The 22,686-nt window shown below is 53.1% G+C and overlaps 1 protein-coding gene and 1 long non-coding RNA gene across 5 annotated transcripts in view; one reads left to right on the plus strand and one right to left on the minus strand.

Moving 5' to 3' along the window:
* Positions 1 to 22,686, plus strand: part of MYH11 (myosin heavy chain 11) — a 106,366-nt gene that overhangs the window by 82,850 nt on the left and 830 nt on the right. For 2 of the 4 annotated variants that reach the window (XM_028168050.2, XM_028168051.2), the window contains 17 exons: positions 602 to 773; positions 2,274 to 2,486; positions 3,663 to 3,807; positions 6,768 to 6,974; positions 8,490 to 8,594; positions 8,683 to 8,835; positions 9,058 to 9,306; positions 10,847 to 11,059; positions 11,402 to 11,614; positions 11,831 to 11,992; positions 12,369 to 12,497; positions 12,799 to 12,887; positions 13,327 to 13,450; positions 13,868 to 14,076; positions 15,014 to 15,122; positions 15,200 to 15,372; positions 19,558 to 19,596. In XM_028168050.2, the coding sequence (XP_028023851.2) occupies positions 602 to 773; positions 2,274 to 2,486; positions 3,663 to 3,807; positions 6,768 to 6,974; positions 8,490 to 8,594; positions 8,683 to 8,835; positions 9,058 to 9,306; positions 10,847 to 11,059; positions 11,402 to 11,614; positions 11,831 to 11,992; positions 12,369 to 12,497; positions 12,799 to 12,887; positions 13,327 to 13,450; positions 13,868 to 14,076; positions 15,014 to 15,122; positions 15,200 to 15,372; positions 19,558 to 19,588 (2,696 nt within the window). In that variant the 3' untranslated portion in view covers positions 19,589 to 19,596. The remainder of the gene's footprint in view (positions 1 to 601; positions 774 to 2,273; positions 2,487 to 3,662; positions 3,808 to 6,767; positions 6,975 to 8,489; positions 8,595 to 8,682; positions 8,836 to 9,057; positions 9,307 to 10,846; positions 11,060 to 11,401; positions 11,615 to 11,830; positions 11,993 to 12,368; positions 12,498 to 12,798; positions 12,888 to 13,326; positions 13,451 to 13,867; positions 14,077 to 15,013; positions 15,123 to 15,199; positions 15,373 to 19,557; positions 19,597 to 22,686) is intronic. The other 2 variants (XM_028168049.2, XM_057530214.1) reach the window with 1 other exon arrangement.
* Positions 9,166 to 22,194, minus strand: LOC130704962 (uncharacterized). Its single transcript, XR_009005558.1, has 3 exons — positions 21,713 to 22,194; positions 19,997 to 20,887; positions 9,166 to 9,276 (listed from the first exon to the last, which is right to left on the minus strand). It is a non-coding gene; the product is annotated as an uncharacterized LOC130704962 (long non-coding RNA).

Below are 22,686 nucleotides of genomic sequence, written 5' to 3' on the forward strand. Positions count from 1 at the left end.
AGTTGCAGCGAGCGGAGGCTACTCTTCGTTGTGGTGCGCGGGCTTCTCATTGCAGTGGCTTCTCTTGTTGTGGAGCACGGGATCTAGGTGCGCGGGCTTCAGTAGTTGTGGCTTGCGGGCTTCAGTAGTTGTGGCTTGCGGGCTCTAGAGCGCAGGCTCAGTAGTTGTGGCGCATGGGCTTAGTTGCTCAGCGGCATGTGGGATCTTCCTGGACCAGGGCTCAAACCCGCATCCCCTGCATTGGCAGGCGGATTCTTAACCACTGTGCCACCAGGGAAGTCCCCCAGTGATGTTTTGAGTGGACATTTTAAAAGTAGGAATATCAGACAGGAAATTTGAGAATGGAGGATTATTGCAGGAAAGGGACAACCCTATCTAGCTGCCTGCTCACCCTTAGTGAACACGCACGTTAATTCCAGAAGGTGCTTGTCCCCAGGACTGACTTTCCTTCCACAAGACAGTGGTGCCGGCGGGACAGTTGCCAGTGGGGGGATGTGTGAGTGTGAATTTCCTCCATGTGAAATGCCTGAGCAGAAAGGCTCGTCCTCCAGGGGTCTCTCTGGTAGTGTTCACCTCCTGAGGGGCCCTGGCTTTGTTGTAGTGCGGCTGAAGAAGGAGGAGAAGAGCCGGCAGGAGCTGGAGAAGCTGAAGAGGAAGCTGGAGGGCGAGGCCAGCGACTTCCACGAGCAGATAGCCGACCTGCAGGCGCAGATCGCTGAGCTCAAGATGCAGCTGGCCAAGAAGGAGGAGGAGCTGCAGGCGGCCCTGGGCAGGTAGCGAGGCTGGCGGGGCATGTCCAGTGTGTGCTGGTGCCCTGAGGGCCACTGCCGATCTGCGGGGGGCCTCGGTCTTCCTCCTCCTCCTCCAGGCAGGCCTCCATCTCATGCTAGGTGGTCCAGGCTAGGCCTCCCGGGTGCCTCCCAGTCCTGCTGGCACCTTCAGAACTTTGCCTTTGACTTTCTTCTCTTCCCTCCAAACTCATCCTCTCTTCTCCCACTGTGTCTGCCTCTTGGATGCCCAGCCTTTGTCGTCTACACCCCAGTTCTGGATTTCTGGTTGTGCACGGAGTCTGTTCTGTTGGCACCGCAAACACCATGTGTCTGAGGCTGGGAGGACCCTCCTGTCCCCCGCCGCCTCCTTCTGAGGTCCTTCTTTTTGCGAATGTATCTCCTCCCTAGCTTTTACCCTCCTTCTTGTCCCACGCACAGCGTGCAGCAGTCCTCAGAGTCTGCCCGTCCCGTGAGGTGTGTCCCACACCCTTTCCTCTGGGCCCCCTTCTCCCAGCTCTGAGCTGGGTTTACTCTAATGGCTTCCCCCTGGGGGTATTACAGCAGCAACAACTAATGGGTATTAGCCTGCTTGCCATATGCTAAGTTCTGCTCAAGCAGTATCTTTGCAGACACTTGGCCAAGTATGTGGCTGTTACCTCCATTCACTGAGGAGGAGGCTGAGCCAGGGGAGGTGAAGGGACATGTGACAGTCACCCAGCTTTTGAGAGACAGGCTGGGATCCATTTTCTGATTGATCCCCTGGCCAGCTCTCTCTCAGCCCGTTTGTGCCAAGTGACAGTGCTAGGGTGATGGGCCACCTCGTGCCTTCCCTCCTGAGGGTCCCTTTCCATCCATCGTGGGCAAAACCAGAGGCAGCTCCACAGTGGTCAGGAGGGAGCTCCCTTCCGTGCCATTCAGACAAGGCTCCCCATGTCCCACACTGACCCACAGTCACTGCCTCCCCCGGTTTTAACATCCCCCCCGCCCCACCCCCAAGCAGTGCCTGGCCAAGAGCTTTGCATGTAGCAGAACTCAGACACTGAGCAGACGGAAGAAAGAATCAACCAGTAGTTGCCAGAGAGGAATAACTGTGTAACATTCAGAAAGCATCTATTAGGCTCCTAATGTAGACACGGCACCTTGCTAGTCTGGGACAGAGCTTTGCATTGTCTGTCTATGTCTGCCTCCATCTCTGCCTCTCTCTCTCTCTCTCTCTCACACACACACACACACACACATACACATGCACGCACACACGCACATGCGCAGCATGACCTGTTTTTTTACATCAGCCCTTGGAAACCACGTTTCTGCATAAGCCTCCAAACCGTCCAGCATGGCAAGAAGTGGTCTGCTGTGTCTCGGGACATGAGTGAAACATGTTTTGATACGTATGGAACCCAAATGGCTGGTTCCATAAAGCCATTTTTGGCCACATTGTGGGATGGATAGCAGGGGGCTCAGGACCCCCGAGTCTTAATTCTGGGGATCCGTCCCCGGCAGGCTTGATGATGAAATCACTCAGAAGAACAACGCCCTGAAGAAGATCCGGGAGCTGGAGGGTCACATCTCAGACCTCCAGGAGGACCTGGACTCAGAACGGGCCGCGAGGAGCAAGGCTGAGAAGCAGAAGCGGGACCTCGGGGAGGAGCTGGAGGCGCTGAAGACGGAGCTGGAGGACACACTGGACAGCACGGCTACCCAACAGGAGCTCAGGTGAGGGGCCCCCGCCCCGCCGGCCCGCCACGCTGATGCGACGGCTGGCGGAGAGGGGCAAACCCGAGAAGATCCTGGGTCATGGGGTTCCTCAGGCCCTACGTTTATTGTCCTGATTGTATTTTGCTTTAACTAATATAAGCATGCTTATTTTTAATCTTATTTTGCATCACAGTTGGAGGATATACTCAATTAGAGAATGATTTCAAAACTGTAGGAAAGTAGATACCAAAAGCATCACCCCCAGTCCCACCACAGTTAACATTTTGGCGGATTTCATTCCTGTCTTTTCCTGTGTGTGTATAAGTTTTGTGTTAAATTTTCAAAATAATATTTATTAGATTGGTCTTTGATTAAAGAGTCACTGCAGGCTAACAGCCAACAACAACCAAAAAACAAACACAAAAACAAAACCCACCATAAGAATGGGTCACCTGCCAGATAATGAAAGTCACTGCCTGACTTTAGTGACTAGGTCGCTTATTCATTCAACAAATACACAAATGTGCTTTGAGTGCACCCTGTATCAAGCGCTAACATGGAGATTTATTTCCCACATTTTGGGTTTTGTGCTACATCACTTACCTGGGCCTAGAAGCCAGTACAATGTTCTTCTCCATTCCCACTGGCCCAGTGCAATGGCTCAGAGCATGGGCACAGAGTCAGACTGTTTGGGTTCAAATTCTCGCCCTATCACACAGTGGTTTCAACAGCTTGGGCAAGCTGCTTACTCTTTCTTAGCTTTAGTTTCCTCATCTATAAAATAGAAATGATAATATTCTTGCCTCTTAGGGTCACTCTGAATATTATATGAGATGATATATACCCAGAACTTAGGTCAGGGTCTGGCATATTGTGCAGGCTCAGTAAATAAGAGCAAATGTTTATGGAACAGTTTGCAATTCACTTTGCGTTCTTCCAACAATATCATGTGCTGTATTTTGTGTATTTGTTTGCCAGCCCTGGGAGATTCTGGGCAGGTAGCATGCTCCTCGTTTTGAGGAAATTCCAGGTTCAGAGAGGTTAGGTGACTCACCCAAGGTCACACAGCTAGGGAGGGGTGATGATGAAGACCTTAGCTCCAGGTCCCGGGAGAGCGCTCGTTCTTCTGCACAGTACTATCTGAGGTGAACCGCTGTCTCCTCCACTGCCAGCCACTGTGTTCTTCCTGCCCAGGGCCAAGAGGGAGCAGGAGGTGACGATGCTGAAGAAGGCCCTGGATGAGGAGACTCGGTCCCACGAGGCCCAGGTGCAGGAGATGAGGCAGAAGCACACACAGGCTGTGGAGGAGCTCACTGAGCAGCTGGAGCAGTTCAAGAGGGTGAGTTGCGATGCTTTTTTTGTGACAACAAAATATCAAGAGCGATATGTCAACGGCTTCAAATAACTACATGTCAGTGTCTATACTGAGACCAATAACAAGCTACAACGATTTGAGTGAGAGTGATGGCAGCCAGCATTTATTAAGTCTTACTGTATATTATGCTGATTAATCTTTACAACCACCCACTGGGATAGGTACAATGAAGCTCATTTTACACATGAAGGAACTGAGGTCCAGAGCACCTAAAGGTCACACAGCTAGTCAGTGAGAGTCCAAGCAGTCTGGCTCTGGACCCACTTCTTAGCCTCTCCAGGGTAGGGTCTACTATACACTGCCCTTATGGATAAGCAAAGTTTAGCAAAACTTCTGGGAAGGTAACAACACTGAGAACCTTCTAGCCATCTTCATTTCTCTGCAGATCAGAAGACGACTATCATTATTTGATTTGAGTAGCAAGACAGCTCTCCCTGGTGTAGTTTTTTTTTTTTTAATTAATTTATTTATTTTGGCTGCGTTGGGTCTTCGTTGCTGCACAGGCTTTCTCTAGTTGCGGCAAGCGGAGGCTACTCTTCGTTGCGGTGCGCAGGCTTCTCATTGCGGTGGCTTCTCTTGTTGCAGAGCATGGGCTATAGGCACATGGGCTCTAGAGTGCAGGCTCAGTAGTTGTGGTGCACATGGGCTTAGTTGCTCCATGGCATGTGGGATCTTCCCAGACCAGGGCTCGAACCCGTGTCCCCTGCATTGGTAGGCGGATTCTTAACCACTGCACCACCAGGGAAGTCCCCTGGTGTAGTTTGAGAATGGCTACATCTAATCTTTCTTTCTCCCATGGTTGGCTACTTGGGGTATATGGGACTTGAGACAGTTAAATAGCTCTACTCTGAATGCTTCATATCGGGAACTTTCTCTCCCTTTGGAGAATTTCCTTGTGTTTCATTCCCAGGAGGGAATTTTTTTAGCTTAAGACATCCTGCCAGGTTGCTTCCCTAAGAGTCTGAATTATACCATCCTCAGCGCTACAGCTTCCCCCCTGCACTTTCTAGATTAAATGGCTGTTGCGCTACCTAAAAATTGTTGGAGTTTGCATTTGTTTCTATCGCCAATCAAAGTAAATGTTCTTCTATGAGCTGGTTCACCACCGGTTCTATCGGAATCTCAGAATTTTCCCATACATTAAAATAACACCAGCAATCCCTCATACGGCACTGATTATATGCCACTGTTCCAACGTTTTACGGACATTAACTCATTTAATTTCACCTGTGACCTTTGCTAAAATGCAGATCTACAGGCCCCACGCTGAAACACGCTGTGCCAGACTGAACACCCCTCACGCTCCAAATGGAGAAAAGGACGCCCGTTCATGTCCCCTTGTCACTTGTCACATGGGGTCTGAATATGAATCTTCAGCGTTCTGTCCATTCTTTATATGTGTTGGATAAATAAGACCTTGCTAATTTTATCTACAACATGTATTTCCCCTTTTAATTGTCTTCCCTTTTTTATGTTCAGAAGTTATTTTTTATTGTGATAGAATCTGAACCCAAATGGGTTCTTCCCACCTTCTGAAATAGTAAGCCCTCCAGACAGTAGTAAGGTGTATGTGTCCCTCTTACTCTGTGTTTGGAACAGTGGGGCCTGGAAAGGTAACTGACCAGCGCTGAGCCAGGTGGCCGTCAGAGGTGAGCAGGGGCTGGAAGCCACACCCCAGATTCACAGCCTGGCCTCTTTGGAAAGACTCAATTGTTCACGCCACCAGCAGACAGCATCCATGTCTGACCTGTATAAGAAAGAAGAGGCTGGGAACGCCTGTCCACCATCTCAGGAGCGTTGAAAAAGAGGACTGTTTTACCTCTAGCAACCTTTCAGATTGTTGGGAAAAACTTGTAACATCATTCCTATCTTGGCTCCCCTTACATGTGTATAGTGTTGCCACCATTCTGAGAAAAAGGTTTTTGGGGAGCCTAGAGCCCGTGAGGTCCCCCAGGGTCCTTGCTCATCAATCTGCACTGTTACCCTAAGAGGCACTTTGTCCCTGTCTGAGGTGCCAGCAGCTCTTAGTCACACCTGGGGCAGAGGAATGGCTTCTGAGGCTGCCTGGACACTGCACAGCACCTTCCTGGGGGCTGAGGGTGAGCCCACTGTTGCTTCCTCTGCTCTTGGGACCCACACTTCTCTCTTGCTTCTTTCCTCCTCCCTACAGCCCTGGGAGAAGGCCCCTCCCTTCTTCTGCTTTTTCCCAAAATACTTTTTTCTTGGAGAAATTCATGCACCTACATGAGCTAGTTAGATAAAATAACTTTCTCTAAACTTTCACAGAAATGGCAGTGTACATTCAATGATAAATCTGATGGACAATAGGGAATGGTGGGGACTGGGGCCAAGTGGAGTGTGACTGCCCTATTTACAGGGCTGGCTGCTATGCAGAGCCAGCTGATTGTTACCTTGGAGGAAGGCAAGACCTCTGTTTCCAGATCTTTAGTTTTTTTGAAAGTCAGACTTACAGAGGTATATGCAGCAAATTCACCAATTTTAAATGTATAGTTCAATAATTTTGACAAATGTATTCATTAGTGTAACCACCACCTAGCCATGAAATAGAACATTTGATTTTTAAAAAGAGAAGCTGGGAATGCAGATTTTTATGTGGTATTTCTTAATTAAAATGTTAAAAGGTACTGCATGGATTAAACAGGACAGGATGGCAGGGTTGATGCAGCCCAGGGGATGCCAGTTTGCAACCTCTGAGCTTTAGGAAAACGGAATCCAAAAAGTCTGACTGGTGACTGTGTGTTCTTCACTGTGCCGTGTCCCTCCCCTGAGGCGGGGGGCACAGGTCCCCGGACTTAGGGAGGGAGGGGAAAGGAAAAAGATCCCCCGACAGCATAGGTCCCTATCGTCAGTGCTCGCCCAGCCACGGCGGTAACACCTTCCCTCCCCGCTGCCTCTCCGGCCAGGCCAAGGCCAACCTCGACAAGAGCAAGCAGGCGCTGGAGAAGGAGAATGCAGACCTGGCGGGAGAGCTGCGTGTCCTGAGCCAAGCCAAGCAGGAGGTGGAGCACAGGAAGAAGAAGCTGGAGGTGCAGCTGCAGGAGCTGCAGTCCAAGTGCAGCGACGGGGAACGGGCCCGGGCCGAGCTCAACGACAAGGTCCACAAACTGCAGGTGAGGCGGGCTTCGCTGGGCCCGACCCGCGACGGGTGAGGCTCTTCCGGCTAACAGAGCCTCTCTCGTGGCAAAGCAAGTCCGTTTCCTCTAGTTACATGCCTTGGGGAGATGAGATGGTCGCCCTATTCAATTTAATCTTTCAAAACTCTCTTCCACTCATTCAGTATTTATTGAGTGCCTGCTGTATGCCAGGCACCATGTTTAATCCTGAGATACAAGAGCAAGGAAGCAGACAGACACTGTCCCTGCCCCAGGAGAACTCCAGCCTAGTGGAGGGAAAGACATTAATCACCACATAAATGAGTGTAAAATGATGCTAGAAAGCAGAGGCACATAATGCAATAAGTGTAAATACTATGGGTGCCTGGGCTGCAGGAGGAGGGGTCAGGAAAGGCTTCCCTAAGAAAGATGTATAGTCTGACAGATAAGAAGTCTATCTACTTATAGGCAGAGGGAGCAGCATGTGTAAAGGCCCGGCGGTAAGTGGGAAATTAGAAGAGATCACGTAAGGCCAGTAGAGCTAGATGCCGAATGGAAGGGGAAATGTGGCACAAAATGGGATTGGAGAGGTAGGTTGTGGCCAGAGGACACAGGGCCTTCAAGGTCCTACTATATGTATGCTGGTCTTTCCTCTGAGTGATGGGAAACCACTGATGGGTTTTAAGCTGAAGAATGACATGGTCTGGTTTTCTTTGGTCTTAATTAGCTTTGAATAGACATTTGGCCTGACTTGCCATTCATGGAATACGGCTCGACTTCTGATAAAGATTTAATGCGCCTAGAGCCTGGGATGAGGGTGCAGGGCAGCGTTAAGTATGAATTTTTCCATATGCAGTTGGGCACAGGGATTTTGCTATCCTAATACAAGCAATGTCCTGAAGGAGTGGAGTCAAGATCATTTATGTCCTTACTGTAAATGGGAAGAGGACAGATGGTGGGCAGGTATCTCCGAAAGGACTTGCTCAGAGATACCAGCTCCTGGAGTAAAAGGCAGAGAAAAGGTAGAAGGCTTTTTACCTTTAGTGTCTGCGTCTTTGGTTTTGCCATAAGGGTCAGTGAAAGGGCAAAGAGCAGGGGTGAAGAAGAGGGGTGGGAGGGACAGGACCCTTGGAAGTGGAAGTGCCACCTGCAGTCTCTTCCCCCACTTTAGGGAGTGAGTGAGTCCAGACCATTGTTCAGTGCCTGGAGCCTCAGACCTGCTGCTTCATCTCTGCCAACCTTGGCAGGGATCCAGGATCCATTTAGAGGGATCAGGGCCCAGTCAGCACAGTCTAACTACAGTCTAACGGGGCTCTAACAGGGTCCTAGAACCAGAGTCTACAGCCAGAGATTGCAACTTGTACACAATGTGCTTCCCTGGGGGGCCATGGAGTGACCATGACCAGGCCGCCTAGCTCATGGGTACTTCACAGTGGATGCCCCAAGGCCTATCACTGAGTACAAGGGGCTCCTCTTACTTCATGAGGATCCTGTTCTAGAGGTTCCGACTAACCGGTCTCTCGGCACCCTCAGAATGAAGTCGAGAGTGTCACGGGGATGCTCAACGAGGCAGAGGGGAAGGCCATCAAACTGGCCAAGGACGTGGCATCCCTTGGGTCCCAGCTCCAGGACACCCAGGTGGGTATCGTGCCACATCAGCCAGAGGCACCTGGGGTACGACCTTCCTGGGGGTGGGCCCCTAGACTTCCATGTGTCCTTTCCATAGGAGCTGCTTCAAGAAGAAACCCGGCAGAAGCTCAACGTGTCCACCAAGCTGCGCCAGCTGGAGGATGAGAGGAACAGCCTGCAGGACCAGCTGGACGAGGAGATGGAGGCCAAGCAGAACCTGGAGCGCCACATCTCCACTCTGAACATCCAGGTGCCCCTGCAAGTCCTTGCTTTTCTGGGCCTGAGCCCTTAAGGGTAGATCAGTGGCTCCGATGTGACTGTGGTAGAATGGTGGCGCCATTTTGCTTGGCTCGCCGGCTCCCCCTGCTGTTGAGTTTCTTCAATGAGACGGTGGTCTTTGCTTCTCAGGGGCGCAGGGATGGGAATCCCTCACCACCCTCCTCTCACCCCACCCTGGACACTGCCATTTCAGCTCTCCGATTCGAAGAAGAAACTGCAGGACTTTGCCAGCACCGTGGAATCCCTGGAAGAGGGCAAGAAGAGGTTCCAGAAGGAAATTGAAGGCCTCACCCAGCAGTACGAAGAGAAGGCAGCTGCTTATGACAAACTGGAAAAGACCAAGAACAGGCTTCAGCAAGAGCTGGACGACCTGGTCGTTGATTTGGACAACCAGCGGCAACTGGTGTCCAACCTGGAAAAGAAGCAGAAGAAGTTTGATCAGGTAGGGGCTGGAGGGCCCTCCACGCTGCTCATGGACCCTGGCTGGGGGGAATCGGGTCTGCAGAGCATCCAGTGTGGCTGCTGCGTGTGTGTCAGCATCCCATCCAGGCTTTGCTGGACGCGATGGAAGTCTGGCCTGCTTTGTGTGAAACAGTAGTTAGGGCTTCTTGGTCAGAGGGGGGAGAGTGGCAAAGCCTCAGTGACTGTGACTTTCCAGGTCCCACCACCATAAGGGCCATCTAGAAACCCAGTCATGCCTTGGGTTCTAGCCCCGATAAGGAATGAGGTTTACTGATTTTATTTACTCAGCGAGTATTTATTGAGTGCCTGCTGAGATTTCCAAGTAATTTAAAGTATCTACCCTTGAAATACCACTGTTCCCTAACATTTCATCACAGAGAATCCTGAGCACACAGCAAAGCGGAAAGCACTATACCGTGAACACCTGTACACCACCACCTGGCTTCAATCATTAATGCTTTACCACGTAGACTTTATCACACACTATTTATAAGGGTGTATTGCATCTGTCATTTGTATCTTTCGGATGCATTTCAAAGCAAATTACAGACATCTGTACATCTTCCCCTTGATACCTCAGCATTGCATATAAAAACTAGGGTTCATTTTTTAAAATATTTTTTCTTCCCTTGAATACATACAATGAAATGTATAAATCTTAAGTATATACTCACTGAGTTCTGATAAATGCATACACCTGTATGACCCAAACCCCTAAATACCAACTTTTAATACATGTTACTCAGATTTAGTAAATATGATTTGGTTTACAAGTGACTTGGGATTTATTCCAAAAATCAGTTTTGGGATTGTACTTTGGGATTCTTCCCTCTTCTACCAGCCATCCCTTCCCTGTGCTGACAGCTTGTCCTCATTGCTTCTAATCTGCGGTTTCATTACCTGGCCCAGGGTCTGAGGCTGCTTTATTATTTTCCTGTCGCAAACAGTGGAGAGTTTTTGTGTTGACTGCTGTTTGGGAGTCCCTGTTAATTGCCTGTCTTTGTTGAATTCTGGCAGTCTGGGTTTTGGATGTTACGGTGTATACTGCTCTCTCTTTCTAAAGATGAGATTAACTTCAGTATGGGGTGTTCTTGGAACTGCTTCTCCAGGCAGAGGGGGAACTGTGTGCAGATCCATCCACCACTCACCATTGCCCTACCACGGCTCATAGGCTACTCTTGTGAGCGAGCGACTGTGGCCATGAAACAACAAAAGAATAATTGGCCTCTGGGAGGATTAAATGTCACCCCGACCTCGGTCGCAGCACATTCTAACCAACACGGGCAGCGTCAGTGATTTCCAAGCGCAGAGATTCAGCGGATGCTGGCTCTGCAGAAGGTTGACCTCGAAGTCGGGGAGCAGTCTTATTATAAACTGTTTGCTTAGACAACTGACTTCCTTCCACCTGCACCAGGACAAGTTCAGCCGGACACAAGGCTTCTTCCCCATATTTGCAGTTCAATGCAGCCGACCCTCGGGCATGCCTAGAGCTCACCTCTGGGTCTTCTGCTGTGTTGCAGTTGTTGGCCGAGGAGAAAAACATCTCTTCCAAATATGCGGACGAAAGGGACAGAGCCGAGGCGGAAGCCAGGGAAAAGGAAACCAAGGCCCTGTCGCTGGCACGGGCCCTCGAGGAAGCCTTAGAAGCCAAAGAGGAGCTCGAGAGGACCAACAAAATGCTCAAAGCTGAGATGGAGGATCTGGTTAGCTCCAAGGACGACGTGGGCAAGAACGTAAGTGGCTCTTCATCATCTTTGCTTGTCTGCATTTCACCCACCCACTCTCTGTGCTGTTTATCAGTCCACGGGGGAAGGAGGGGGCTGCATGCCTCCTTCACGCTAAGCAATAATCAGGAATTGGAGGGAGTCCCTCGGGCTGATGCTAAGAAGGGGCCTGGCTGGGAACTGCATTTGGGGGTGGGTTCTGAGTCAAGGGTTCCGAGAGGATGGCTCTGGTCTGGACTCCTGGTCATGCATCTTGAGGGTGGCAAAAGCCATCTCCCTGACCTTGATGAGATGTCAGCCATCTCCAGGGGCTGCCCGACCATCTTCATGACGTCAACCCTTACGTAAAAGGTCCATGAGCTGGAGAAGTCCAAGCGGGCCCTGGAAACCCAGATGGAGGAGATGAAGACCCAGCTGGAAGAGCTCGAGGATGAGCTGCAGGCGACAGAAGATGCCAAGCTGAGGCTGGAGGTCAACATGCAGGCCCTGAAGGGCCAGTTCGAGCGGGATCTCCAGGCCCGGGACGAGCAGAATGAAGAAAAGAGGAGGCAGCTCCAGAGGCAGGTAATCTGTGGGGAGGAAGGAAAGGGGGGAAGGGGAGGTGGGGCTGCCTGCTTCCTTCCTCCCACCTCCACTTCCTGGCTTCATGGAGACTCTGATCTCTCACCCGCGACCTGGGGATGAGAAACCCGCCTTGCAGGTGGTTGTGCAAACCTGGGCGCTGGGAAGGGATCCTAGGGGCGGCCTTGCCCGGCAGCGCACGTCTCTCTCCTTGCTCAGCTTCACGAGTACGAGACGGAACTGGAAGACGAGAGAAAGCAACGTGCCCTGGCGGTGGCGGCCAAGAAGAAGCTGGAAGGGGACCTGAAGGACCTGGAGCTGCAGGCCGACTCGGCCATCAAGGGGAGGGAGGAAGCCATCAAGCAGCTGCGAAAACTGCAGGTGGGTGATGCCCCGAGGGCCGGGCGTGCGGGGGAAGCCAGGTCAGCAGCAGTGGGAGGACACAGGCCTCCCTCTGTCGCCGGTGCCTGGTCACCTGGTGCCTTTCCATCACCCTTTAGCTTTGGGGGCTGTTTCCTGCCCTGGGTGGGGGGGGCCAACATCAGGCGTTTGGCTGCGGCCCCCAGGTCTCAGCACCGCTTCTTAGGTCTGCGGAGCCCATCCAGAACCGTGCCCCCAGGCAGCCAGCTGGCCACGTGAGGCTGAGGGCTCTGTGGCCAATCGTGGGAAATCCTAGGGTTGGCACAGAAAGGTAATTTGGGCAGCAGGACTCGGTGAGTAAGGACCTCTTAGCTGGTCCCGCCTGTTGACCACGCAGGCTCAGACGAAGGACTTCCAGAGAGAGCTGGAAGATGCCCGCGCCTCCCGGGATGAGATCTTTGCCACGGCCAAAGAGAACGAGAAGAAGGCCAAGAGCTTGGAGGCAGACCTCATGCAGCTACAGGAGGTAAAGGCTTCTTCTCGCTGCGAGAGCCCTGATGGGGATGCCGTGATAGCAGCCCCGGGCACCCCCAGCTTGTGCACCCTCGTCCAGCATTCCACATGGGTGGGCCCCACAACGAGGGTGTGGAAAGACACAGGGTTTCCTCCCTGATGGATCTGCAGGCCTCCCCCTGAGCTCAGAGGAGGCCGAGCCATTTTAGAGACGGCTGGGGGCCTGGTGACAGGAACGGGGTGGCCTCTCGGGTGGGCTCAGCCCTTTCCTGGCAGACAGCAGGTTTCCCTCCTCCCCACCTGCCACCGTCCAGGATCTAGCCGCGGCCGAGAGGGCTCGCAAGCAGGCAGACCTGGAGAAGGAGGAGCTGGCTGAGGAGCTGGCCGGCAGCGTGTCTGGAAGGTATGAGCCTCGTGGGGAAAAGGGGACCTGCATCCCTAGACGCAGGTGATGCGGGAGAGGCGGTCAGAGGAGAGTCTCCGGGACCCCATTTCAACGCTGAAAATGACAGACTGTTCAGCTGAGCTTGTGACAGGGGTCATGGGGTTCTCACACCGTTTGAGGGTGTAGCCAGTTTCACTCATTCTGAATGAATGGCATGGTGGGGACGGGGCGTCTGGGGACGTCGGGGAGGAGGGAGCTGATCCCCACCCCAGGCCTGGCTTTGCTGACACCAGTTGGCTGCCCACTTCCCGCTGTGTACCTTTGGACAAGCCTCTAAGCCTCTCTGAGCCTCGGTTATAAAAGGCGGCAACCCTGAGGCATTGCTTCTCCAAGAGAGGAAGCTCTCTAAGCCTCTGAGTGGAGGCTGGAGGCCCCAGAGCGGCTGCCTTTCCCTTAGGAACGCACTGCAGGACGAGAAGCGCCGCCTGGAGGCCCGGATCGCGCAGCTGGAGGAGGAGCTGGAGGAAGAGCAAGGCAACATGGAGGCCATGAGTGACCGAGTCCGGAAGGCCACACAGCAGGTGTGCCTGCAGCACCTCCTTTGGTGGCTCCCTCCAGTAGGCGATGCTCGCCCATAAGGGCCTTGGCGGTCTCCTTCCTGCTCTTTCCTCAGCCCCCACCTTACAACAGTGAGCACTCAGTGACATCACTGAGCGCCAGCTCCATGATGGGCGCTGGGGACCCATCGTGTGACCTGGGCGCCTGGGTGGCACCGGGATGCTTCCTGGAAGAGCTGCCTCTTGAGCTGGGTCTTCAAGGATGGCCAAGAAGCAGCTGGCTGCTGGAGGGGAAGGAGGAGGGCTTCTGGGTGCTCCAGCTCCAGGGACCTGCACAGAGGCCAATGAAGGCTGGGGACTGCGGGGGGGAGCCGTTCATCTCAGTGCACCATCTGGCACTTCCCAAGCCCTCCACCTGGTGACCTTCACCCTCCTCCCCAGGCCGAGCAGCTCAACAATGAGCTGGCCACGGAGCGCAGCACGGCCCAGAAGAATGAAAGTGCTCGGCAGCAGCTTGAGCGGCAGAACAAGGAGCTGCGGAGCAAGCTGCAGGAGATGGAGGGGGCAGTCAAGTCCAAGTTCAAGTCCACCATTGCAGCTCTGGAAGCCAAGATCGCACAGCTAGAGGAGCAGGTCGAGCAGGAGGCCAGGTACGGTGGGACCAGCGCCCAAACGACAGCCGGCTTGCCGGTGAGTGGCGGGGATGTCGGGGGTCAGTCAGCCTCTCTGGGCATCAGTTCTGGCTGAGAAATCAGCTCAGTGGTACCTGCGCTGCAGCTGTGTTGGGAGAACTGAGTGAGAACGTAGGAAGGTGCTGTGCCCTGGCCTGGCCCGGAGTAAGCCTCTGAGACATTAGCTGCTCTAAGCAGCATGACTCCTCAGTGATGTCAGCCAGACTTCCCAGGAGCTCACGTCACTTTGCCTAACGTGTGTCTGCAGGAGGTCACATTAGTGGGTACACAAAACATCCAAATCATCAGCCCCTTCAGCACACACAAACATGGGAAGGCTTCTCACTTAAGTACGGTCCCTGAGCTGTAAGGTCACAGCACATTCATGACCATCAGATAGGGTCGGGATCCTTGCATTGTTTTTGCTTTTGGTGGTGGCTTTACGGATAACTCACATACCACACAGTTCACACATTTAAAGTGTACAGTTCAGTGGCTTTCGGTGTACGATTCATAGGCACACGCTCACCACAGTCAACTGTAGCACGCTGTCATCACCAATAAGCAGCCCTGTATCCTTAACCATCACCCTCTATCTCCCATCCCCAGCCAGCCACTGATTTACTTTCTGTCGTCTCCGTTGTCTATTCTGGACATTTTGTAAAGTGGGATCATACATCACGAGGCCTTTTGTGACTGGCTTCTTTCACGGAGCATGTTTTCAAGGCTCCCCCATGCTGTAGCCGATGTCAGCACTTCATTCCTTTTCATGGACAAACATTATTCTCAGGATGAGCCCTGATTTGGGCTCAGGAAAAGTGCCCACCCACCGTGGGCCATGCTGGTCTGGTTTACACACTGACTGCAAGGGAGGCCCTCCCCATCCGAACCGTCCCCACCCCCACTGTGTGCGCAGAGAGAAACAGGCGGCCGCCAAGTCGGTGAAGCAGAAGGACAAGAAGCTGAAGGAGGCCCTGCTGCAGGTGGAAGACGAGCGCAAAATGGCAGAGCAGTACAAGGAGCAGGTAACCCTGCCCCGCGCCCGCCCAGCCCCGCAGGCCCCGCCACAGACCCCCCTGACCCCCGGGCCTCTCCTTGACAGGCTGAGAAAGGAAACACGAGGGTCAAGCAACTCAAGAGGCAGCTGGAGGAGGCGGAGGAGGAGTCCCAGCGCATCAATGCCAACCGCAGGAAGCTGCAGCGGGAGCTGGATGAGGCCACGGAGAGCAACGAGGCCATGGGCCGCGAGGTGACGGCGCTCAAGAGCAAGCTCAGGTGAGGGACCAGCCCCCAGGGGCCTCGCCTCACGGGCTGGGTGCACGGGTCGGCCTGAAACCTCCACAGCGGCTCAGAGCCCCTTTCCCCGAAGCCCTCGCAGCTTTCCGGCTCAGCATCATGTACGCAGCACCAGCGTGGGCTGGACGTGGGTGGGGCCCAGATCACAGGCCCCTCCCCGCCCTCTGAGCAGCACCCCTTCTGTCCTAACAACCGCTCCCGTCCCATCCTCCAGGTGAGGAGGAGGAGGAGGAGGAGGAGGCAGTACCTCCATCTCCTGAGACCTTTCTTCACTGTGTCATCAACATCTGCAGAATCCCTTCTCTCTTAACCTCTTTTCTGGACTTTCTCTTCCCCACCTTTCCCTAACTTGGCGTTTCTCTGCACTACTGCCATTCAGGGCTGAATAATTCTCCATCGTGGGCTGGCCTGTGCACCGTAGGATGTTGAGCAGCATTCCTAGCCTCCACCCACTAGATGCAGTGGCACTTCCCCCAACGTCCCCCGGGGGGCCATCGCCCACAGTCGAGACCCTCTGCCATAAGTGGACTGGGGTTGTTCTCTCTCCCACAGCCCTGAACCTCTGGGCCTTGAAGCGGGTAGGCGCTCCCCTGCTCCTCAGGGCTCCTTCCCATCCCCTGGTCCACCTGGTGCCCTGAAGGTTTTAGCTCCGTGCTTCCTATCACACTCGCTCACACCCTCCAGCAGGTGGGTGATCCAGCCTCTCAAGTCCATGAGCTTCTCTCCTCCAGGACCCTGCCACTCCCCGGGCATTCCCAGGAACTCTCAGCCCTAATGTGCCCATCAAGCACCCATCATCTGCCTGCCACCACCTTTCTTCAGCTCACTCCCTCTGTCTCCGCCGGGGTCTCCAACCCCTCGGCCCATCCTCACATCCTCTCGCAGCCCCACCGACTCCATGGTTATGGTCAGCCTCTCCCACATCCTCCACACTCTGGTCTCCCCTCCTGCTGTGTTGTGTTGACTTGGTTAAAACACAACCCAAATTAAACCCAACTGCCAACCTTCTGCAGCTCAAAGCAGTGTGGAAAAGCAAACAGGTGTGCTGCCACTTCCTCTGGAAACTCTTAAATCACAGAACCAAGCCGACCTCACTTAACGCTGCCTGGACTTTTGCCTCCCCGTTCCTCTCAGTCCCCGCCTCCTCTCACCCCTCCCCCATCCTCTCAGCCCTCCCCCCTTAGGCATCTGCTTTTCACTCTCCCTAAACTTACTATCCCTGCCATCCTCACTCTCAGCTGATGACTTCACTTCCTGTTTAATGGAAAAATGGAAACTATCATGAAGTATAGACAAGCCCCCACTTCCCTATCGACACACCTCCCTACATCTGTGCTCATTTCCTCTATTTTTTTCCCCCATTTCTGTGCTCAACTGTCCAGCACCAACTGAGGTCCACCCCACCATCAGACCCACCCCCCCTTGTTTAACTGAGGACGTTGTTCCTGAAAGTCCTATCCTTCTCCCTTGTGATGTGTTCTCTCTCACTGAGTCATTCCATTAGGTGAACAAACCCAACCCCGCTTCCCTGCTGTTACCACAAAACTCTAACTCAGTGGTCAGTCCTCAGTCCTCACCTGACTCAGCAGCATATGCTACCGCCCATCACTCCTCCTTACTGGGCCTCCCGGATACCACCCTCACCTGGTATCCTTCCTACCTTTCTGGCCATGTTTCATCTCTTCTGCTGGTACCTCATCTCAAAGCCCAGTTGCTGTTGGTCTGCCCAGGGTGCCATCCTGGTCCTCTCCCCATCCCCCCCCCCCCACTCCCCCCCTCTCCACCCCCCCATCTTCCTGCCCCAGGGCACCATCCTGGTCCTCTCTCTCCATCCCTACTGCTGCTCATTCCTTAGGTGATCTGAACCAGCCTGCTGGCTTCAAAGTTCCATCTATAGCTAGTGACTTCCTAGTTTATCTCCAGCCCAGACTTCCTGGGATTCCAGACCTCCTTGACATTCCCATTCAATGCCTAACAGGCAGTTCACACCTAAACATACCCCAACCTGGGCCCTGACTGAACCCCTTCACCCCAAAACCAGCTCTTCTCACAGTCCTCCGCAGCTGAAAGTTGCCATTAATCCAGGCCACAAACCTTGTGCTCATTCTTTATTTTTCTCTCTCCTTTACACCCTGCATCCACTCTGTTAGGAAATCTGGTCAACTCTCCCTTAAAAAATACTCTACATCCAGAATCCAACCACTGCTTGCCACCCTGGTCCAAGCTACCCTCTCCTCCCATCTAGACAACTTTCTCAGCCTCCTTGTGGGCCTCTCTGCGTCCATACTGGCCCCTTACAGTCCGTTCTCAACACAGAAATGGAGCTGGATCACGTCCCTCCTCTGCTTGGAGCTCTCTATGGGGGCTCCACCTCACTCAGAGCCAAAGTAACATCTTCACAATGGTTAGTTCCACTAGGCCCTACGTGATCTCTGTCCTCTGCCTCCTAAATTACCCCTCCACCTCCACCTCTTCCTACACTGCCTCAAGGCCCTTGCACCGGCTGCTCTCTCTGCCTGGAATGCCCCTCCCCCAGCTTGCTGCACTAGCTGGCCCCTCCTTCCCTTCCTGCAGGTGTTCATTCACCCATGTTACTAGAATTTCCTACCTTACTCTTTACTGTTCTCCTCTCTCTTACCCACTTGTCATCACGGAACTTGCTATTTCTTTTACTTATCTCGTACACAGTCTGTCCTCACTCTTGGCCTGCGAGCCCATGAACACAGAGGCTTTGTCTGCTTATTCATCCCCAGTGTCTGGGATAGTGCTGGGCACAGAATAAACCTTCAATCGTTGAGTCAGAGGTGATGTTTCTCCAACCTCAGGCATTCTCGTACCACCTTTGCCATTTTGCCTTACCACCTGTACTTTTGTTGACTAGATGTTTTCTTTGAAATTAACTATTTAATCATACATATGTCGATTTACAAATGAAACCTACCACCCCTGTACTGTTAAACCAGCATGCCTTGCATCAACAGGTCACAGTGAAGTTAAAACAGTGAAAACTAAACAATAGTGAGTTCTAGCTATTGTGGCCACAAATTGATGACTATGACCTGAAGGCGGACTTCTCAGTTAAAAAGGGAATGACAAAGACATTGGCACCAAACGGATTCTCTGACATAATCAGATGTATTTAAGAGTGGAAAAGGGACTACCTTTCTCACTGTGCAATTCAGCAGTCCAAAGGCATACCTAGGACCCCTCTGCAATCACCTGGCATCTCAACTCCAGACTCTTGAGAACCACTGCACGAGACAAGGGGAAAGCCCGAACCCCTTTCAGGAGGGGAAAGAGAGTGACTGGCTCAGAGCACAGGGATTTGGGAAGGAGCCCCCTGCCCGTGCAAGGTGAGGGATGGTGCATCCCCACTGCTGGGCCCCCCAGCACTTGCTCGGCTGCCCCAGACAACGACCCTTCTTGGGCTGTACAGGCTGGCGTCGGACTAACCATTTTTTACAGTTAATATGAACACGCACACAACATACAAGTGGAAGACGGGTCCTACCTTTTCCACCTTCTCTGAGTCCTCTAGATGTACAAAAGCACAAAATCAAGCACTAGAGCTTTGAGTGAGGTGGGCAAGCCTAGCCAGCTCCTCAGCGAGCAAGAAATTACAGAGCAAGTTTCACACAGTTTTACCAGGCAGGTAAATCTCAACACAAGCCCTGCTTAGAGCCCGACCAACGCACCTATCACTCCTGACACCACCAGGCATCTCCATAGGAGCCGCCCAGGGTGCCCACCCCTACTGTCTTGCTACGGGCATAAAAGGCAACGAAGACAGAGTAATGATACTAAAGTGAGAGGCTGCTGCGGGCTCCTTGCCCAGGTCTGTTCAGGTTCTGTTCCCACAAGGCTATTCTGGACTAGCTTACTCAGATTCCTTTACCTTCCTGAACAGATATGCAGAATGGGAGGAAGCCACCTGAGTTCTTCAGAGAAGCTCTGAAGGACAGAAATTTGCTTTTTAATTGGGAAAAAAAAAGGCTTGTCCTTTTGTGTGCCAGCCTCTCTGAGAGCTCGTGGCTTCAGGTGCTCCACTGTAAGGGTGACTTAAAAGTGCCTTTAATTATTTAATTGAAGCAAATGCATTGATGATTAAAATTGCACTTGAATGGGAGGATGGTAACCACCGGGGACTCTCTCTCTCTGTTTCAGAGGCCCCCTCCCCCAGGAAACTCCGCAATGACTCACCAGGTATCATGCCTGCAGCTTCGCGGCTCGTGTGTGTGTGTATCTCTTGGTTTCCATTTCCCTTCTGCCAACCCACCCCCCTGCCCCCCGCCCCCCTTTTGTGGCCCTCGCAAATTCCTGGGATTCCTACAAAATCTGAAGGCTTAGATATCTTAGTTCAAAACTGTCTTTCATCAAAACCAACATCGACACAAGAAGGCCTCATCTCTTTACCCATTTTCCTTCCTTCCTTCCTCCCTCCCTCCCTCCCTCCCTCCCTCCCTCCCTTCCTCCCTTCCTCCCTCCCTTCCTTCCTTCCTCCCTCCCTCCCTCCCTCCCGCTTTGGCGTGTCACATGGCACCGGCGTGGCCCGTCACCACATCCTGAGAGTTTAGAGGCTGCGCGTGGCTTGGATGGCTCTTACCTGGGTGACAGGCCCCTGGTAATGATGAGGCCGTGCCTGTGCCGTACTCCCTCGTCTGGCTCAGACACCGCGCTGGGCAGACGTGCCAGCTCCACTGTCTGGGTACCGTCCTGGAGAACGGCTTCCATCCGGCTGGTCTGGTTCACAAGTCAGAATTAGCAAAGCACAGGGTCACGGTGGCCGCGGCCCAGCAATGTGCCCCCCAAGGCGGGGTTTCCACACACGCGTGCGAGGGAAACGAGCTCGCACCCCGATGTCTCACTGGGGTTGCGTGGGGCTTGAGCGAGGGCCAGCTGCTAACTGCATCTTCAGTGCACGAGGGCCACACCAGCCACCACAGGGCCAGGCACGGTCCAGGCAGAGCCTTTACTGGAGGTCTCACGGGCACGTGTTCACGGACCGGGGATGGAGACCCAAGACTCAGGGAGCGCACGGGGCCTTCACAAGACAGGGTTAAGAGGCCTCGACTTCTCTGGGCTCCTGACAACGTCTTCACACGTGAAGTGAGGCACCTGGGGCCCGGCTTTCGCCTCATCCTCCTTGAGGGGCCCAGCCAGCCCTGCCTTGTGTTTGTCTTCTCTCTTGGAGAATCCCGCCTTGCTGTCGCTACCCAAATACTTAAAGCTGGATGAGGTCTTGGCAGGAGTCTTAGGCAGGAGCGTCACGCCTCTAAGACACAGCTTTTGAGCAGTTTTTCTGCCAGCTCATCCCGATCACGGGATAAGCTGGAGTCTAGGGTTGGCTGGGGCGTAGGACCCACCCGTTGATGGAAACTGAGTCCTTGCAAAGCGGCAGGTGCTCACGCTCTTGTGCCGATCCCTGGGATGCCAAGAGTGCCTTAGATACATTTCTGAGTCCGTGAATAGAATCCAAATTCTCCAAGATCAGACCCTTCAAGAAAATTTTAGAGGGGTCCTTTACTTCCTGTGACAGATATAGCCAGTGTCAACCTTTGCCTAGGATTTGAAGCCAGTCCCTTCAAGAAAGGCCCCTGAACCAGAACAGACCGGCTTCAGGACTGGTGCCCACGCAGGGGGCTTACAGGGACCCAGGCGCGATTGATTTACTTCTGAGATCAAGGGAGCGCATAGATCAGCTAAACTCCTCTAGTTAGCAAATGCAGACTCTTCGGAGAGACAAAGGGAGCCTGAGCCACTGTTTCCAGCTCCAGGCCATCCCATCCAGTTTTGAACCTGGAGGGTTAGACACGGAGGAGAGCTGTGTGGATGGGTGCTGAGCCTTCCACGCCGGGACCCTGCTCTGTCCCGAGTTCTTGGAGAACACAGTGCTAAAGCAGGAAGAGACTTTCAAAGAACCTCTAGAGACTGAGTGATAGAAAGTTAGTTCCAAAGGAGCTGGAGGACTTCCCTGGCGGTCCAGTGGTTAGGGCTCTGTGCTTCCACTGCAGGGGGCACAAGTTCAATCCCTGGTTGGGGAAGTTCTGCATTTGAGGTGCGGTCAAAAATAAATAAATAAAGGAGCTGGAGGCCTAGAAGCTTCCCTCTGATGGGAGTGAGGCTGACCCAGGTCTTTAGTCGGCAGTAGCTACTAAGTATTTATTCCTGATCGCTGCCCCTTGGGAAGTACCATCCACCGTCCACAGTGGGTTTTACCAGCCCGGGTTCCTCCCACCCTTGGACCCCAGAAGGCTCGTGTTGGGAAGCCCCATGTCAGCGATCAGGAATCTCTCGGCCTTGCTTATGCCTCCTGTCTTACCTGAGTTGCCCCCTTTGACTAAAGAACTGACGGGCTGGGTTCACTGGGATGGGCTCACGCTCGTGGCTTTTCTGTCCAGCCTTTGTGTGGCGAAGCGGGTCGTTTTTGTTGCAAAAAACTTGCTTTCTTCTTAGACATCCTAAAATGAGTGAAGACCTGTCAAACAGGGTCAGATGGCTGGAGCCCAACACACAACATTATTTGTTGTGGTCGCTGAAAAGAAGGCAAACTTTCCTTCCAAACAGTGGAGGTTAAGTGCAGGCGGGTCTAATTTTTCCTCCTCCTGCCTGCCCCGCCCTCCTACGCAAAGCCTCACTTCAGGTGACCAGGGCAGGCCCTGTGGGAAAAGTGCATCCGGCAGGACGGAGGAGAGGAGATGGGAGCGGGAAGGACAGAGAGAAAGGGGTGTCCCAACAGCTAGGGCTAAAAGACACCCTGGATTAACATGTCTAATGTTCTTCTGACAAATATTCATTGAGCACCCGTTCTATGCCTTGCACGGTGCCTGCCACGGTGCGCCCAAAACAGACGAGATCCCTGCCCTGGGGGAACTCAGAACAAGAATTCTGCTCCATAAAAGCAGAGCAATGCGGTGCCTTTAACCAGACAGCACCCTTGGCATCCACGCAGGGACCTCCTTCCCTCTCAAGGGTTGGTGGTCATTCTCACCTTCCTCCAATTCAAAACCTAAACCCCTCCTCGCTTTTCCTTCTGAAAGCGAGGAGGTGCAGACACAACAGGTCCCCCTCATCCCTGCTCCACAGTGTAGGAATAATCCCATGAGGCCATCACCCCCACTTGCCTTTTTTCCTTCTTTTCTAAACAGAAATCCACAGCCAACCAGAATCCTATGGGTCAGCAAACGACCAAGCCAGACATTTTTTAAAGCAGATGGTCCTGCTTTGAAAAACGTACTTTGCCCCCATTACAGCTGATTAAATGCACCCATACGGGTCAGGATTTGTTCACTTCAA

This window comes from Balaenoptera acutorostrata, chromosome 15, assembly GCF_949987535.1.
Source record: "Balaenoptera acutorostrata chromosome 15, mBalAcu1.1, whole genome shotgun sequence".
Classification (NCBI taxonomy): Eukaryota; Metazoa; Chordata; class Mammalia; order Artiodactyla; family Balaenopteridae; genus Balaenoptera; species Balaenoptera acutorostrata.